This window comes from Halichoerus grypus, chromosome 3, assembly GCF_964656455.1.
Source record: "Halichoerus grypus chromosome 3, mHalGry1.hap1.1, whole genome shotgun sequence".
In the NCBI taxonomy this organism is placed as follows: Eukaryota; Metazoa; Chordata; class Mammalia; order Carnivora; family Phocidae; genus Halichoerus; species Halichoerus grypus.
The window spans coordinates 206,700,293-206,720,094 of NC_135714.1; the positions used below are offsets into that span (position 1 = coordinate 206,700,293).

A 19,802-nucleotide genomic window follows, 5' to 3' on the forward strand; every position below is an offset into this window, starting at 1 on the left:
GCCAAACCATGGAGCCAGGAAAAGGACCAGGGTCAGTGGGTGACAGAGGACAGGGGATGAAGGTGTGAACAGGGAGCACAGAGGGTTTTAGGGCAGTGACTATGCTTTGTGTGATCCTACAGTGGTGGACACGCGTCATCATACACTTGTCCAAACCCACAGAATGGACGACACCCGGAGGGAACCCTGAGGTCCCCCGCAGACTGTGGGCAAGGACGTGTCCCCATGGGGTCATCGCTGGTGACAAATGCACCGTCTGGTGAGGGTGCTGGGGCCGGGCCGTGCATGGGGCGGGCAGGGTGTACACGGGACATCTCTGACCCTGCGTCTCAATTTTGCTGTGATAAAATTGCTCGAAAAAAATAAAGTCTTTAAAAAGAACCCAAAAATATAACCTTAAAAAAAAAATCGTTCTGTATATTTTGTTGCCATAAGTATAACTATTTCAGAAACCTGTCATTTTCATCATTTAAAGCAACCCAGGGTTATGATGACTCTAGACAGTTAGTTTATAAAAACACGTACAGTTTAGAAGGATGCCTGCCCTGTGCACACTGAACTGCATAAACTGTCATTTTTATGTGGGCACCGGGGGCCCCCACGTTCCCACGCTCCGCCCAGCGGCCCTCCGGGGACAGACCATCATGCAGACATGTAAATCCGTGCGCACATGCAAATCTTACTTCAGCTGCTGGAATTCTGCCAAGGCTTCATCGAACGCTGCAAGGAAATGTTTCATACGGTTTAATGGTTTCGGTGTGTTTGGCTTTTCCCTCATTCACTCAGGTGTTTTACCCGTGAACTGGCTTAATGAAAACGGACAAACAGCCAAAGGAATAAACTGATTATCCAGAAATAATTTTCTCTGAATGAAAATCATAAAATCAGAGCATTTCCTGGTCTAGCACCGTCAATGGGTCACTGAACACAGAATCAGGAGAAGCTAAAGAATAATTATCTTACCCTGACCAGACAGGTCGAGTGAGCGCTGATGGTTATCTTTGCCGTCATAAATCTCGAAAGTGTATTTTCCTTTGTCCTTCTCCGTGGGCTCACAGATCTGCAGCCAGGCCATCTCTTCATTGCCTCCGATCCTCATATGCTCACTAGATGCAATCTTGGCATCTCTTTAAAAAAAAAAAAAAAAAGTTAACAGAAACTCATCTCAACTTAGAACCTCATACTCTACGCAAGATGGCCATGGGGCAACGGACACGTGTTTGGGTGGGGAGCCCCGTCGGGCTCGCTAGTGCTCATGTCACAATAGATTTTTCTGTATATTATAAATTTATTAACTACATCAGTAGCTCAGATCTGAAAACCTTCTAAAATTGAACCTGGTACCTAGTTTTTAAAGATATGTTGTTATTAACATATGCTTGTTGGCTACAATGTAATAGACTCGAAAATGCTCTATATAGTGTGGCATTTTTTTACTCTCAAAAATCTTTTTCTAATGACCATATGATCCAGCAACTGGTGGATATAAGCCCCAAAGAACTGAAAGCAGGGATGCAAGTATCCGCACCCATGTTCACAGCAGCGTCATTCACAAGAGCCTAAAGATGACAGCACCCCAAGCGTCCATCACTGGATGAATGAAGAATATGCCAGGTACACATACAATGCAACAGTGTTCGGGCCAAAAAAGGGAGGGAATTTTGACACCTGCTACAACATGGGTGGACTTGGGTGACATTACATTCTGCTGAGTTAGAGAAGTCACTCACAAAACACAAGGACTAACGATTCTACAGCGAGGCTCCTGGAGTAGTCAAGTTCATGGAGACGGAGAGTGGGATGGTGCCGGCCAGGGGCTGGGAAGAGGGTAATGGGGAGTTAGTGTATCCCGGGGACGCCAGCACTCAGACCTACTCATTCCCATGCACAAATAGAAAATTCAACTGTACATAGTGATTCCCGGTTCTGCAGAGAGAAACACTCTTTCAAAGAAAATATCCTATGCTGTGGGTTGGGCAATCAGTCCCAAGCCTGAAACGCTAGGGACAGTGAGGAGCCCACGTGTGCAAACACCCCAACATAAACGGACAGCAACACGCAACACGAACATCGCAGCTGGATGAAGAAGGGCCTTCTTCACGCCTTGTACGCACTGACAATCGGCACTTGGATAGACCAGCTGGCAAATCATCCATCGTAGGCCGGTGGGCAACTAAGCCCGCCCTAACAGCTTATGGACTAACGCACCTCATCCAAGTAAACAGCAGCTAACGTGTATGGAGAGCCTCTTCCAGAGTAAGGAGACACCTTCTTTCCAACACGAACGGCCCTGGCCGTCTGTCACGCCCCACTCCGTCTGCTACAGCTGTTCCTGAGGGTCAGCCTTAAACCCTGCCAGAGCACCCGACCACACAGCACCAACACGGCTGTCTGCGCTCACTGAGCACACAGAGTCTCCCCGGCGCGGTGGGGATTTTAGCGTGAGCCACGCCATGAATAAGGCCCTCCCTCCACCCATCCCAGCACACTAGGCCCCGTGCTGGGAGCAGCACCACCCCCCTCCCTGCAATGACAAGATACTGCTTTGGGATTTGCAGCTCGCTCCCTGCTCTGCTGGGAAGGGGTGACCTGGACCATGCCGGGGATTTGCATTCTGCCTCGAAGGCTGTGCCCTGACAGCTGGGGGAGAAGGACTGGCTGAGTCCGCTCTGTGCACAAGCAGGCTGCTCAGAGTTTCCTGAAGAGGCAGCCCCGCGTATGGCAGGCCCGGGGGGTTCCCCTGTGCCACGTGCTCTGTGGGCCTTAGGGCTGGAGAGATGCTCTTCTTTATTTCCGTGAATTCAAACACATCGTCCTCAAAGAGGAAAACTGCTGTGTTCTGGACACACAGATAAAGATGGCCAGTCGTCTGCTTCCCATGAGTGCGTGCAAGAGACAGACAGACGGACAGGAACAGAGAGTCCAGAGCGGCTTCAGTGGGGCACGGCTGGAAGCCCATGAGCTTCAGGGCCGTGAAGGAAAGTGATCGGAGTTTGCATGTTATCAGCCACATTGGACCCAGCTTTCCTCGACGCCTGAAACTCGTGCGGCCCCAGGATCGCCGGAAAAATGCTCTGGGAAACAGTGACCATTTCAGGCTCCGAGGAGCTTACGTTCTGTTGAAATACGTCCCGTTCTGATGGGGATCTGTCCACAAAATCAGCAGGCCGCTCGGAGGAGACAACAACACGGCTTTCTTCTGTCTCAGCCTTCTGTGCTCCAACCATACACCCAAGCAAGCCTCGCAGGGCAGCTCTAGGTAGGTACAGACGTCCTCCTGCCTTCGATGCATTGAACACCACCTGTCCAGCAGCAGAGACGGACGGACACACTGCCAACCACTGCAGCTCCCACTCCACAGCGACTGGGCTGTTTGCCATTCGAGTCTGACTTACAGAAAGCAGCCCTCCACGGCCTTGATGGTGTCTTTTGGTGAAGACCATCCGCATCCACGCGACGTCACTCAGCGGTGAGGAAGGGTAAAAGCCACTGGGGCGGGGGGTCACGAAGCTCCCAGTCACACAACAGCCTGTGTGCTGCTCCCCTGGGGCCCCACGCGTTCCTGGCCACAGCGACGTGTTCCTTGGCTCCAGCTCTGGCTGCAGAGACGCTCGCTCCCTGAGCCAGGGATGCCACGGCTCAGCAGCAGTGATCCCGCTACCTCCCAGAGCCCCAGCTCCAGAAAGAACCCATTGCCTTATGACAGGGACGCGCCTTCACCCCTAATCCAGGCTGAGCTGCAGGACTGAGCTCTGAGTCAGCTTCTCCCAGAGCCCCACATTTTCTTGGGCCACGTGCTAGTTCTGTTCCCTGGATACCAGTGAAACCCCTGGCAGGACATGGCCACACACTGTTCCACCTGCTCCTTCCCCAGCTCAGTTCTCCCACCCGGGACAAATTCCAGCCTTCAGCCCCCTCCCCAGAGTCAACATAGCTCCCCAGGCCCACGCCCTCTCCAGCTGCTTCCCATTGAATTTGACAATGTTCAAGAAGACATTTCTGCAAAGAAGACAGCCAAATGGCCAACAGACACATGAAAAAGTGCTCAGCATCGCTCAGCGTCAGGGAAATCCAAATCAAAACCTCAATGAGATATCACCTCATACCAGTCAGAATGGCTAAAATTAACAAGTCAGGGTGACAGATGTTGGCAGGGATGCAGAGAAAGAGGAACCCTCCTACACTGTTGGTGGGAATGCAAGCTGGTGCAGCCACTCTGGAAAACAGTATGGAGGTTCCTCAAAAAGTTGAAAATAGAGCTACCATATGATCCAGCAATTGCACTACTGGGTATTTACCCCAAAGATACAAATGTAGGGATCCGAAGCGGTATGTGCACCCCGATGTTTATAGCAGCAATGTCCCAATAGCCAAACTGTGGAAAGAGCCAAGATGCCCATCAACAGATGAATGGATAAAGAAGACGTGGTGTATATATACAATGGAATATTATGCAGCCATCAAAAGGAATGAGATCTTGCCATTTGCAACGACGTGGATGGAACTAGAGGGTATTACGCAGGTGAAATAAGTGAATCAGAGAATGATGTGCAAAAGAGATGTGCAAAATCTCAATGTATTGCCCCCAGATACTTACTAATTACAAAGGGAAAGCTAGTGACGTTGCAGGGGACAGACCTGGGAAGCCACCTGTCAGCCAGGTGAGAACTATGTCAGCATCGCTTCCACTGCACTCTGACCACAAAGGAACACCTTCGATCTCATCATGGGAAAGCATAAGATAAACCCAAGTGGACAGCCACTCTGTAAAGCACGGGACCAGAACACTCAGGGGTCACCAAGTTCATGAAAGACAAGGAAGGACAGACTGAGGAGCTGCCCCAGATTCAAGGACACTGAGGAGCCAGGACAGATAATGCACAGTGGCATCCTGGAAAACGGGCACAACGTGCATTAGGTCTGCAGCTCAGTGCGGAGGGCCATGTCACCGTTCACCTCCCGGTTTTTCTCCCGGGAAGCCGGGCGAAAGCCACACAGGAACTCTCTGTACTGCTTTTGCAACTTTTCTATAAGCCTAAAGTATTTTGTATCTTACAATGAAAGATTTTAAATTATGATATGTTAAAACAAGTAGTTGGAAGGGACACGGGTGCAAAAGTCTAAAAACTAAGTCAAAGATGGGCCAGCCAAGGCTGCTTTTCCAAGAGCCCTGAGGTGTAAACATGGATGTGTTGTCCCAGTAGGAAAGTAACAGTTTGCTCCTATCACACTGGTCAGATGTTCACGTGACCTCCATCCGGACTCTGCCTCCCCGTTAGAGGACAAGCATAGATATCAGCAATAATCCCCCAAAGTCAGGAGGTATCTACATCTGGCTGGAGGAGGCGGTCCTGAGGAACGCCAGCCGCCTGCAAGGGACCCACAAAACAACACAGCCTGCGAGGTGTTTAAACTACCCAGCAAGTTTTACTACTGCCCCCATGATAGCCAAAATCACGAACACTGGCCGCCCCACGCTTCCGGACAGGTGCGTGAGCGGAAGGGCCGGGAAGCGTCCACTTGGGCATCTGTTCCAGGCGAGGGTCCCCGGGGACCAAGGTGCCATCCCAACACCCTGCTCAGCTCTCCCCACCTCGTGACATGCCGAGTGACCTCAGACATGCTGGTTCACTAGATTTCAAGGGCACCTCCGTGGGAGAAATTTCCCCCCAGCTGAATTAGAACACATGTTGTGAGACTCGAGGCAGCTGGGGTTTTTTGCTTGAGATTTCCTCGGTGGTGGGGACGCGGCTAAGGCTCCAGGGGTCAGCACCTGAGCAATCTGTGCTCTGGATGACGTACGAATTTCACCTCTGAGCAGGAGGACACAATCCTTTTCTGGAAGAGCGGTTCTGCTGAGCGTCACTCTCGTTCTGAAGAGGCTTGCAGCCCTTTCCTTGGAGTGGTGCTTTCGCCCACCTGGATGGATTCCTCAGCATTTTTACCCAAAGAACAACTGTCCCTGCGTATGCTCGCACTTCTCCAAATCCTCATCACCCTCTGTCAATCCCGTGCGCCTACTGACTCAAACTATTCAGGTGTCCACCATCAGGTCGGCACCCGTGACGTCCCCGGGCCGCCCTGTGTCTGTCATGAGTCTCCGAGGCAGATTTTATTTCATATTCTCCTCTATTTTTCTGTTTCCACAAGAACCTATTTAATATCGAATACTGAAATACACCAAACATTGTATCTGCAAGTATCTGCAAGATACAGTGTAACATTGTTCAATAGTCCAGTAGGATAGAAGTCCAAGTTATATTTTAGTCCTAAAAGTGCTCAAGAAAGACTTGGTTGGTTGTGGAGCATATTCTGTTTGGAGAAGAGAAAACGTACAAACGAGGCCACTTTCGGGTCCACGGAGGTCTCCAACGCCGCCACCTTCTCTGCCGGGCTCTCGCGACCTTTCCGTCTGACGCCACTTTATCCACGAGTCACACACCTGCTCTGAGCCCTGACTTCTCCGTCTGTCTGTCTGTCTGCCTGTCCGTCATCAAGCCCCCACAAGCCTGACACCCCTGAGCAGGGTACTGGTTAAAGTCAGACTAACTAGTATTTAGATCCCTGCCCTTCCACTCACTAGTTGTGGGACTTGGAACTAACCGATCATGTTCCTCTGCCTAAACCTCAGTTTCTACATCGATAAAAGTGGGTGTTAGTGCCTAATTCAGGGCTTTGGTGAAATCATGTGTGTAAAGCGTTTAATGCAAAGCGGCTGCTACTGCGACATAGATCTCATGTTAGTGCTGGTACTGATCCGTCCACTTCCTCGTGTGTGTGTGCGCATGTCCACACGGGTGTGTGCGCCGCACGTTCACGCAGGTGTGCATTCATGTAGGTGTGTCCACGCGGGTGTGCATGTGTCCACGCGGGTGTGTGCGGCACACATTCATGCTGGTGTGCGTTGCATTCATGTAGGTGTGTGTGTCCACGCGGGTTTGAGTGTGCATCCACGTGGGTGTGAAGAGTGTGTGTTCACACAGGTGTGTGCGGTGCACGTTCACACAGGTGTGCATTCATGTAGGTGTGTGCCCTCACGTGGGTGTGTGGGGTGAACGTTCATGCAGGTGTGAGTGTGCTCACGCGGGTGTGTGTGGTGTGCATTCACACAGGTGTGCACGTGCGTTCACATAGGTGTGTGCATCCATGCAGGTGTGCGTGTGCTCACGCAGGTGTGAGTACCGTGTGTTCACACAGGTATGTGCAGTGTGTATTCATGCAGGGGTGTGTGGTGTGCATCTCGCAGGCGTGTGCGGTGCGCATTCACACAGATGTCTGCAGTGTGTATTCATGCAGGTGCATGTGCGTTCGCACAGGTGTGTGTGTTCACAGAGCTGTGAGTGTGCTCACATGGGTGAGCAGAGTGCATTCACGCAGGCGTGCATGTGCATTCACACTGATGTGTGTTCATGCATGTGTGTGCGGTGCACGTCCGATCTCTGCACCCCAGCACCTGGTGCAGAGCCCGCCACTCGCTGGGAGAAGAGTGGAGGAAGGAGCATCCTCTCCCGGGGACGGACAGCCTTACAAGGGAGGAGAAGACACACCTCACAAGCACACAGGACCTAGTGCAGGGCAGCATGCCGCACGGAACAAAATAGCAAAGGAAAGGAAGTCATTAATTCTCCCTTTCCAGGAAGGCCTGATTCAGCTAGACACAGATTTACCCATTTGTCTAAGAAAATATATCCTTACAAAAAATTGTATCACAAAAATACACCAGAGTTTCCATCTTTACGGCTCCTGTTATCGGGACCCTTGACAACAAGACTCTGCCTCTAACGTGCAGACCCTTCCCGCAGGATCTGTAATGACCCCTCCTCCTACTGGATTCCACACTGTTAAAAACACAAGAGCCAGAAGATGCCCCACGCACTGAGACTCCAAGACTTCTTATTTTGGGTTTCCAAGTAAAACATTGGAAACAAAAGCATAGCCCATCAGGATTTAAATGGGAAAAACCCCAAGAATATTTATCCTTTTAGCACTTCACACTTTATTCACAAATAGATGCACCTAGACAAATAATGCTTTTAAAAGTGAAATAGCCATAACCACAGAATTTGCCTTCTGAAGTGTTAGAGAAATATAATATCCAAAGGCAGGATGTGGACACTGTGGGGACAATTCACTGAGGAGCTTAAGATGTTGCTATCCTCACATCACTGGAAATATGGGCTAAGAATGTTGCCTGTGTCCTCGGGTCAGAGTAGAGATGGACCAGAAGGTGCGTGCCCTGCCCCTCCGCCCAGCCGGAGCTCCCTCCTCCGTGGCTCTGGGGGGTCCCGGACCGCAGTCCTGTTTGCTCAGAGCCCTGCAGCTCTGAGCAGCTGCTTTAGGGATACCCTTGGGGTGTGGGTATGAAAGAGCCAGACCGCAGGGGCTGGGACACAGGGCCTCGCCATGCCGCGACTATGACAGAAGTCTCGGGTGCTTTGGGAGTGAACCCCACTGACCTGAAGAAGCAGCACAGCAAGCAACGTGAGACACAGAAAACCTGCTCTTTATACAGGGCCTTGTCTTTTCCTTTCCTCTTTTAACTCTGGGCTTATTTTGGCCCTTTTCTTCTTAATCAAGCTAGTGAGACTCTGACAGACTGGAAATTGGGAGTGTGGTCTCTGCATATTATTTTTCCTTTAGCTGCCTGCTAGACTGCCGATAAAATGGGTGTCACCCCATTTGGTAAAGCCCAGACGTTGCAGAAATGTGTCTCTGGCACCTTCAGGCATTTCTTTATCTTTGCCCTCCTGGAGGTCCTCCCTATTGCCATCATGTCCCCTGCCCGGGCCAAGGCTTTCAAGAGGATGGGCAGCTCCATGACACGCGGCCAGGAGCACGGCGACCAGCTGTATGTGTTGGGCACCGCTCCCTCTGCGGCCACCATCGATCACACTTATACTTACTTGTGATACCAGTTCACTTTCATTTCCTCGGTAAAATACTTCATGAAACACTGAAGTCTTATTCCTTCTTCGGTGCAGAGTACCTTTAGTGGAGAAGCAGATGCCCCTGCAGAAAACAAAACAAACTCAGGCCAAGAAAAGCGGTACGCGTGCTGTCAGAACACAAAGGGGCAAGCACAGGTGTCTCTGCTCTGTCCCACGGCAAACACAGCCGCCCATGTGCATGTTCCATCCACGCATTCTTCTAACCGTCCCCACGCCATATTCCTTCACTCCATAAGCATCTGCCAATGCCACATGTGTCTGAAAATCTCTTTGCTGACCACTGTAAATGACATGTAACTTTAGGAAAAGGCTCAACATCTGCCCCTTGGCAGCTTAGCTTAAGAAGAGGAGGAAAATCCTTGCAAACAGCACAATAACACAGTAAACTCTGCATTAATTGATCTGGAACTTAAGTATTGTGGAAGATCAGCAAAAGGGAGAGGATGAGTCAGCAGAAATGATCCAGGAAGGAGTCAAGATGAAAGGCTACAGTCCGTCCTCTGAGATGAGTGAAGACTGGGTAAGAAAACAGGAGAAGCCACAGGCAGTAAGAAAACCCTAGGAAATGAGAACTTATGTCGTGTGTCTGGAGTAGGAACTCAGCCTGACTGGATTGGGGCAGGTGGTCCGGGGGAGGTGAGGGGTCAGGAGACAGGAAGCTACTGAGCAGCCTCTTACTTCGGCAAAAGCTCTGAGCTCGAGGCAGAGATTGTTGTTAGATATGTAACTTCAGAGCATTTACATGAACTCAGGGTATTCCAGCACCTAGAAGATACTATTTATAGAATCAGCAAAATGGAAGAAAATGATGTGATTAAAACCACTGAGGAGGGTGCGATGCAGAAGGGACTTCTGAACACCTGCTAACTGGTAAGCCGCCCGGAGACTTCTATCACGAGTCCTCAAGTTACCCATGTATTCCACACAGTCCTCGTACTTCTGGGAGCTCACTCAAAGGAAATATTCCCAAATACTGAAATCAGCCTCTCTTTGTCCAATGAGGTACATTGCATAGTTATTTAAAATAATGAGCAATGGTTGCTATCCCCGTAAGGAAGACTTTAAACCACAGCACGTAATTATGAAACACCACGTAATTATGAGAAATTGTGGACACAGTATTGATATAAAACGTGGATGATTATCATAAAATATGTGGCCAAAAAAAAAAAACCAAGAAATAAGGTGTATTTATGACTTTATGTAAAGAGATAGAAACCAAAATAAAAATGGCCATGACTCTGGTGTTCTTTGGTCTCCATTTACTCTCACATTAGCACACGTAACGGAAGACCATCCAACAAACACAGAGTGAAAACCACTTTCCCTGACGGAGTGATTGGAAGAACCCCCGAGACGGTGTCTGTGAGCCTGCTCAGGGCAGTGTCCCCGCGTCGCCTCCGTGACCTCGGCTCCTGCTGAAACTCACCCCTCCCCACAGAGACGTGAAGCATGCACACACCGGAACGCAAAGACGAGAGCCATGTCAGACGTTTCGAAGGCAGAGAGCAGGGGTGAGGGCAGGGAGCTGTGCGAGCAGAGGGCTGAATCAATGACCAGGCAGAGTGCAAGTCCTCAACCTGGGGCCCCAGGGGGGGTGGGGGATGGGGAGCGGCCAACAGGGAGGTCACTGGAACACCGACACGGGGTGCAGAGACACCCCATCACCCCCACCTCTCCGCGTCAGGGCGCCCCTGCCCCGTACCCGAGACCTTGCCCTTCAGAGTGAAGGGCAGCAGCTCAGTGGTGGGGGGCAGGAGCTTGGCTGGGGAGAGCCGAGGCAGCTGGATGGGTGTGCATGTGCTACGCGGCAGGCTCCCCCCGCCTCACCTGCTCTGCTCACCTCCTACACGCTGGCCCAGCCAGCCCCAGCAGGAAGCACACTGCTGGGCAGAAGCAGCCGCCCCGCCAAGCTGATGGGCACCTCCCCGCGTCCCCCCAACACGGATCCCACAGCTCCACCAGCCTCTCGCTTTGCTCGAACCTTAAATAGCCAGAGTGAGCGAACTCTGCGAAGGGTCACTCGCACGGACGAGATGGAAGACCAGGAAGGAAAACCTGGAGGAGGAGGAGGAGGAGGGCCAGAGAGGACCCCGCTTCTCTTGAACCCAGGGCTGCACTGGATGCCGCTATGTACAGCCGCAGACCATGACCACAGACGCCTCTCCGGGCGCCACGGGACCGCCGTCAGTAAGGCGGAGGCCCACTCGGGCACCCTGCGCACCAGGTGGGACTTCTGTAAACCCGCATTTATAGAACACCCAGCACAGCCCTGAGACCGTGTTCTGCATCTTTGCTCCGGCCATTTCAGGAGACACTGTAAGTGCAATTATGTCCATTATCACTTACACCAAAATGAGGCTCTGCTAATTCTATGAAGCCACTGGTTAGAGGCCAAGGGCTCATCTGAAACCTAGACAGAACACATGGCAATATCTGAGGCTTGAAAGTGTGACCTGCTGGACTCTATCCGCTACAGTGAGGTGTGGACTGCGAGGTGAGGACCGCCCCGACACGCCCAGGGCGCTGTGGGCATCGATCGGCAAGCCTTCTGGGAAGTCGACAGTGTGTCTCCCCCACGGGAAGGAGACACAAGGCAGCACACAGATGGATGAGTGTGGGAGTGTGTGGGAGTCAGGGAGTGTGTGAGTCTCTGTGCATGAGCATGAGTCTGTGAGTGTCTGTGTGTGCATGTGAGTGTGTGAGGGTGTATATTCCTGGTCTGTGCATGTGTGAGTCTGTATGTGAATCAATTAGTCTCTGTGTGAGTCTGAGTGAATCTGTGTGAGTGTGTGAGTGTGTGTGTGTGTGATTGTGTGTCAGTGTGAGTCTGTGAGTGTGAGTCTATATGTGAGTCTGAGTGAATCTGTGTGTGGGTCTGTGTGTGTGAGTCTGTGTATGAGTTGAGTCTGTATGAGACTTTGTATAAGCCTGTGAGTGTGAGTCTGTGTGTGGTTGTGTCTGTGTGCATGTGTAAGTCTGTGTGTATGTGTGTGAGGCTACGTGCATGTGAGTGTGTGTGAACCTGTGTGAGTCTGTGTATAAGTTGAGTCTGTATGAGTCTATGTGTAAGCCTGTGAGTATGAGTCTGTGTGTGCATTTGTGTGTATGTGTGTGAGTCTGCATGTGTGTGAGTGCATGAGTCTGTGTGTGAGTTGTGAGTCTGCATGTGTGTGAGTGTATGAGTCTGTGTGTGTCTGTGTCAGTCTGCATGCATGTGAGTGTGTGAGTCTGTATGTGTGTATGAGTCTATGTGTGAGTGTGAGTGCATGGGTGTGAGTCTAGTGCATGTGAGTGAGTGTGTGTGAACCTGTGAGTCTGAGTTGAGTCTGTATGAGTCTGTAAGACTGTGAATGTGTGTGTGTGCATTTGTGTGTGTGTGCATTTGTGTGTATGTGTATGAGTCTGCATGCATGTGTGTGTCTGTGTGTGTGTGAGTCTTTGTATGTGTGTGTGAGTCTGCATGCATGTGAGTGTGAGTCTATGTGTGAGTGTAAGTGTGTGAGTGTGAGTCTGCATGCCTGTGAGTGTGGGTCTATGTGTGAGTGCATGTGTATGACTATGAGTCTATGTGCGTGTGAGTGTAAGTCTATGTGTGAGTGTGTGTGTGAACGTGAGTCTGCGTGCATGTGAGTGTGGGTCTATGTGTGAGTATGAGTGTGTGAGTGTGAGTCTTTGTGCATGTGAGTGTGAGTCTGCATGCATGTGAGTGTGGGTCTAGGTGTGAGTGAGTGTGTGTGAGTCTGCGTGTATGTGTGTTTGCATGCATGTGAGTGTGGGTCTATGTGTGTGAGTGTGTGAGTGTGAGTCTGCATGCGAGTGTGGGTCTAGGTGTGAGTGTGAGTCGGCATGCATGAGAGTGTGGGTCTATGTGTGAGTTTGTGAGTCTGCATGCATGTGAGTGTGGGTCTATGTGTGTGAGTGTGAGTCTGTGTGCACGTGAGTGTGAGTCTGCATGCATGTGAGTGTGGGTCTGTGTGAGTGTGAGTGTAGGTATATGTGTGAGTGTGTGAGTCTGCATGCATGTGAGTGTGGGTCTATGTGTGAGTATGAGTGTTTGAATGTGTCTGCGTGCATGTGAGTGTGGGTCTGTGTGAGTGTGTGTGTGAGTCTGCATGCATGTGAGTATGGGTCTATGTGTAAGTGTGAGTTTGAGTCTGTGCATGCGAGTGTGGGTCTGTGTGAGTGTGAGTCTGCGTGCATGTGAGTGTGTGAGTCTGCATGCATGTGAGTGTGGGTCTATGTGTGAGTGTGTGTCTGCGTCTATGTGTGTCTGCATGCATGCGAGTGTGGGTCTATGTGTGAGTGTGTGAGTGTGAGTCTGCATGCATGTGAGTGTGGGTCTATGTGTGAGTGTGTGAGTGTGAGTCTGCATGCATGCAAGTGTGGGTCTATGTGTGAGTGTGTGAGTGTGAGTCTGCATGCATGTGAGTGTGGGTCTATGTGTGAGTGTGTGAGTGTGAGTCTGCATGCATGTGATGGGCGCGCAGGCGCAGTGGGAACCCACACGTGTTGCTCCAAGACCAAAGCAGACTGACACCCGGGACGCTGAGACACCTGGGGCGGCCCAGAGATGTCCCTGCAGCCTTCCAGGGGCCGCTGCGAGGCCAGCCAGGCAGGAGGCAGGGCCCTGGAAGGGCAGGCTGGGGCCCCCGGACTCTGGCGCAGGGCGTGGGGGCTGCGGGAAGCCTGGCGTGCTACCAAGACACGCGCGTCGGGCGTCCAATGGCGCTCGCTGCTGCCCCTCGCATGCGGGGACGTGTCACGTGTGGGGCCTCTCCAGAGGACAGAGGCTTCGTGTGTGCGCGGCGGGCGGCCCCGAGTCTGTTCTCGGCACACGGTCCTCCCTGCACCAGCCCAGGGCAGCAGCAGGAGAGCCACTTTGCACACACACGCTCACTTTCCCAGAACCGCGGTCAGCGCCTCCATGGAGCGTGCCACAGGGTGCGTGCCACGGAGCAATCCCACGGAGCGCGGGACAGCAGCCGCTCCAGACAGCTCACCGGCCTCCACCACGGGGCGCGGCGGCCGTGAAGCAGCGCTCGGTCCCTCAACCACCATCAAGGCTAAAACTCGCCTAAAATGCGGTCCTGTTTCTCTGACCGAGCCAAAGTAGAAATGAGTAAAATCTACCTTGCAGCGCTACTTTGCGGAAGCATGAAAAATAAAGGTTTTCAGAAGAACATCAGAAAGCCCCACGTGAGCCACAAGTAAGCTTGGCAGTAGACATGTGTCACCACTGGTTAGAACCTGGACTCCGGGAGCAGAGCGCCCACAGCTGGGCCCCGTCCCCGCCCCCAACACCAGCTCCGAAGATCTAAATTAGGGCCTCTCTAGAAAGCCCACAGTAATAAAATGTTGTCATTCTTAGCACAAAGCTCGACCCAAATAGGAGCTGTTGTTACTGAATTACTAACCCCTCTCTTCGTTCTCACGGCTGCTGTGGAAGGGGAAATGGAGAGGGAGAATGTATTTGCAAAGCTGAAAAAGGGTTTCATACACATGATGCAAAGCCAGAGGTTTAAAATTCATTATTGCCGTTCAGCACTGGTAATAAACATGCTGAGAGCAATTATGTACAAAGCAATCATCTAAATGAAGCTAAGGCGAATCGGAAGAAGTGGCTAATCAGGAGGTCTAAACTGGGTTTTTTTTTAATAAAATATAGATTCTAAATATAGTGCTGCAAACCCCTTTGGATCGCGTCAGGGAGCAGCGGGAGGGCTGCCCCAGCCGCCCCTTTGTAGGCTCAGTTCTCATCTCAGAAAATGGGGATTTCGGCACCACACATACCCTGGAAATCCGTAGGCATTTACTTACCACAGACTCTGCTCATTGCCAAAACCATGTCATCATATACTGAAAGGAAGAAGGGAAATGTACCGTTACGATGTATATTTTTATCAGAAGGGAGCATTTTCATGTTTAATTAAATTGATACAGGAAGTCGTGATGTTCATTTGAAAAATGAAACATTAAAATAGCAACATTTAACCATAAAGGCTCCTGTGGGTCATAAATCCCTCTTACCTGTTCACTTTTTACGCAAGGAACAAGGAAATCTTACTCCACATAAATCCAACTATACATTTAATTGAATCACTTCCCCTCTGTTTCAATCATTTTAACTACATTAGTAATGGGAGAAAATTTAGCTTATGATGATGGACTAAAATGACATTTCCTATAAACGCAAAATAACACCACGCATTTTTCCAAAACACTGAAGCAGGTCTGAATGGAAGTAAAGTACAGATTTATTTTCTTCTGCTGCGTTACTGCTAAGGAAAGAGCGCATATCTTCAGGATATAGATGGATGCGCCTTCCTAGCACACTGCATCTTGATGGCAAAATGAATTTCTTTGGGGAAGGACAAAGGAGGTTTTATTTTACCTTTGCCAGCTATCTCAAGGACAGAGACATCTTGACCTCTCTCGTCTTTCAAGGTTGCCTTATATTCACCGAGGTCCTTCTTGGACAACTGCAAATAAAACATATCTTGTACGCATGTAAGATCAATGACAAGACAGAAAATGTAATAAATGATAGATAATACACTCCCTTTGCAAACCATGGAAACTCAGGATTAAAAATGGGAGCTAATGCAGGGTTTACAAGTTATTTGAAAGACCCGTCTTAGTTTGACCTCCATCCTGTTCCATGCAACACACGTACCTTGGGTATGAGCAGCAGGCAGACTCCCTTCTCCAGATCCGGCAACGTTTCTGTTTCATACAGTACATCATCCTTCAGCCACTTGAAAACTGTCTCTTTCTTGGTGTTTGCAACCTACAAGGCCAAAATCTGATGGTTAGGATGTGAATCACTCCGGCTTTTAAGAAAAAAATTCTCTGGAGGGGATCCTTGGTGGCTCAGTCGTTAAGCGTCTGCCTCCGGCTCAGGTCATGGTCCCAGGGTCCTGGGATCGAGCCCCACATCGGGCTCCCTGCTCCGCGGGAAGTCTGCTTCTCCCTCTCCCACCTGCTTGTGCTCTCTCTCGCTATCTCTCTCTCTCTCTCTCAAATAAATAAATGAAATCTTAAAAAAAAAAAGTCTCTGGATTTTAAATCACAGCCTTTTAAAAAAAAATACCATCAATTTTTATTATAGCCTCAGAGAGAAGCTCACAGAAAAGCTGTCAGTCCTAATAATGGCAAATACATTTCTAAATTCCAGCTTCTAAAATAATTAAGCCCTCACCATTGCACACAGAAGGACAAATCGTCCTAGCCCGTGAAATTAGATAGTGTGAGGAGCTTTTGATTTATATGAAATGTCAGTAATAAAAACAAGTTGTAGGCAGTGTATTTTAAATTTGTAAATAATGGGAAATATTCTTAGAGGGCTATAAGCCTGGTCAGTGGCTGTTTTTTTGGCAGTATGACATTTCAGATGTATATGTATAGAAGGGATAAAACCGTAACACCAAATAAGCCCAATGGGAATGGGAATTTTCCTTCTAGTAAATTTCCTCACAATTCAGTCTGTAACATAAGCTCAGAGTTGACACTAAGCTTTGCAGAATTCCAAAGATGAGGAAGCATTTTGATTCACACACCCTGATGTGTCCATCCCACGGATGAGAAACAAGCCTGGTTCTTACGGACGGAACGAACTGGCCACAACGGACTATTTGAGACGGATGATTCTGCATTTATACCCCATACGGACTCAGCAGAAGTGATGTCAATGACAAAGAGAATAAAATTACAAGTATTCAGACAGCATGACTGGTTCTGGTCGTGTCGTAGTCCGCACAGGTCAGAACGCCCGCACCGGCCCTGAGCCGGGGTCACCAGTGACCGCCCAGAGCACCGTCCCTGGACAGGAGGGATCCGGAACACGCTGCTCACACTTGCACCCCAGGACACGGCAGCATGTGTCCTACAAACGAGCCTACAAACCCTTGCTGAGTCCGTGGACGGAATGTCCCCCCGGGGCCGGGAGGCAGGAGCTCCGCTCCCAAGGCAGGACCACGAGTTGGAGTCAATGGCAGATGGACTGCAGCCAGACAGACGACCTCCTTCCCCTGACACTTCAAGGTCTTGGTGCCCATACCCCAGTGCCAGCCCAACCCTTACGTCCTTTACCTCAGTTCAGTGCTGCCTCCCCTTACTCTGGTTTTCCCAGAAGTTTTAAATCGTTGGTGTTCAGTGCTAAAGACACCCCTTCTGGTGAGCTCCAGTCTCTGTGCCCTGAAGCAGACATCCTGCACTGGCCTCCTTGTCCCACAGCTTGGGGGGCCTCATGCCCCGCAAGGACCCACTGTCTTTCCTCTGTACTCTCTGCGATTTCTCCCTTCTGCTCCTGAAATACAGGCACCGAAAATGTACATAAATACCCAGAAAAGAGGGTAACAAGACCCCCGAGACACCATGTGGCAACACCTGACTCAGTCTCCAGGAGGGAGCGCCCCAGGCCCCACGTCTGCTGTACGAGAACTTTCTAGGAGATTTTCTTGTGTCTGACTGAGATTTATGGTAAACTTTTCTTTTAAAAGATGGTTTTATAAATAAATAAACAAATATAAAAGATGGTCTTCTGTGAAGTTATATTATGAATGTACATACCCTTGCATTAATTTTCTCCATATGTTTTGTTACGCAAGTACATTTAAAAAATCATCTAATGTATTACTAAGGGAAAAACCATGTGGAATAATTTACAGAATCACAGGAGCTAGGGACACAATTGTACAAAGTAAGTGTGTTAAACTACAAAATGCTCAGATCTCAGTTACTATGTGTTCAGTTTCTCCAATATCTGTGTTTAAAAACTTCTGACGCACTCCGGCCAGGGACCCTGGAATATCATCACGTATTTACGGAAGGGTGTGTGGCAGGGGGACGATCTCAGAGCGCCCCGGGAAGGAGAACTCCCAGGTGCCCCACGGCCGCATAAGCACGCGCTTGATGCCGCGCGATCAGAAACGGAGAATGAACCAACGGTAAGAGAGCCCCTCTGCCAGGGCTGGCCGTCCGCAGCCGTGGAGATCTGAAGAAATGATTTGGCCGGGCGGAGGTCTAAAACCCTGAAGATACACCCCTTTCTGCATATGACAATTATTTGAAAAGACTGCTGTCTTTCCCATCCTGTTTCCCAAGTCAACAGCCTACCCTCAGTGATCTTCCGGGGTTTTCCCTGCAAATACCTACTGTGTTTTCATTTGTTGAACAGACCCATGCAATTTCTGTGTCAGTAAACTTTTTTTATTTTAAATATGATTTTGTCTCTGAGTCTTCCTTTTAAAATATTGGGGAAAGAAACTCACTATGAAAAGAAAAATAATTCTAGGTATTTTTCTGAAATGAATTTATAACAACCACGAGCACATTAAATATCAAAACTTTAGCTTTAGTTATTACACACACATAAAAAGAGATGGAAACAGGGAATCTAATTAGGACTTCATCACCAACATGAACAATGAGCGTGGACTGGCGGGAAAGGTCGATGTAATCACAGCATCTCAAGGTCGACCTGACACTTACCCAGGGTGTGCGCTGCCCTCCCGTGGCCCCAGACCACCACCCGCCACCCACCTGGACACCACTTTTCCTCAAATCCCCAGTCCCACGGCTCTGTGCTGCCCAGGCTTCACGTCAGCACCCTGCGCATTTCTGCACGTAACCCCAGGTCCCTCATCTGACACTCAGCTGCACCGAAGAGCCGGCGGCCCAGCGTCCCACCCCACAATGACCCCATTGTCACCCTCATCCTCATTCTGGCCCCTGCGCACCAGCCCCTCACACTATGGTCCTGACCAGCCCACTCTCATCCCCTCAGACCAGCCCCTCACACTATGGTCCTGACCAGCCCACTCTCATCCCCTCAGACCAGCCCCTCACACTATGGTCCTGACCAGCCCACTCTCATCCCCTCAGACCAGCCCCTCACACTATGGTCCTGACCAGTCCACCCTCATCCCCTCAGACCAGCCCCTCACACTATGGTCCTGACCAGCCCACCCTCATCCCCTCAGACCAGCCCCTCACACTATGGTCCTGACCAGTCCACCCTCATCCCCTCAGACCAGCCCCTCACACTATGGTCCTGACCAGTCCACCCTCATCCCCTCAGACCAGCCCCTCACACTATGGTCCTGACCAGCCCACTCTCATCCCCTCAGACCAGCCCCTCACACTATGGTCCTGACCAGTCCACCCTCATCCCCTCAGACCAGCCCCTCACACTATGGTCCTGACCAGTCCACCCTCATCCCCTCAGACCAGCCCCTCACACTATGGTCCTGACCAGTCCACCCTCATCCCCTCAGACCAGCCCCTCACACTATGGTCCTGACCAGTCCACCCTCATCCCCTCAGACCAGCCCCTCACACTATGGTCCTGACCAGCCCACCCTCATCCCCTCAGACCAGCCCCTCACACTATGGTCCTGACCAGTCCACCCTCATCCCCTCAGACCAGCCCCTCACACTATGGTCCTGACCAGCCCACCCTCATCCCCTCAGACCAGCCCCTCACACTATGGTCCTGACCAGTCCACCCTCATCCCCTCAGACCAGCCCCTCACACTATGGTCCTGACCAGTCCACCCTCATCCCCTCAGACCAGCCCCTCACACTATGGTCCTGACCAGCCCACTCTCATCCCCTCAGACCAGCCCCTCACACTATGGTCCTGACCAGTCCACCCTCATCCCCTCAGACCAGCCCCTCACACTATGGTCCTGACCAGTCCACCCTCATCCCCTCAGACCAGCCCCTCACACTATGGTCCTGACCAGTCCACCCTCATCCCCTCAGACCAGCCCCTCACACTATGGTCCTGACCAGTCCACCCTCATCCCCTCAGACCAGCCCCTCACACTATGGTCCTGACCAGCCCACCCT

General features: G+C 50.7%; 1 protein-coding gene across 1 annotated transcript in view; it reads right to left on the reverse strand.

The window, feature by feature from the left end:
* The window catches only part of MYOM2 (myomesin 2), an 81,580-nt gene that overhangs the window by 4,101 nt on the left and 57,677 nt on the right, over nucleotides 1–19,802 (reverse strand). The window contains exons 28-33 of the mRNA XM_036069204.2: nucleotides 15,625–15,738; nucleotides 15,343–15,430; nucleotides 14,769–14,807; nucleotides 8,904–9,009; nucleotides 964–1,127; nucleotides 684–720 (exon numbers count right to left, since the gene is read on the reverse strand). Of these exons, the coding sequence (XP_035925097.1) occupies nucleotides 684–720; nucleotides 964–1,127; nucleotides 8,904–9,009; nucleotides 14,769–14,807; nucleotides 15,343–15,430; nucleotides 15,625–15,738 (548 nt within the window). The remainder of the gene's footprint in view (nucleotides 1–683; nucleotides 721–963; nucleotides 1,128–8,903; nucleotides 9,010–14,768; nucleotides 14,808–15,342; nucleotides 15,431–15,624; nucleotides 15,739–19,802) is intronic.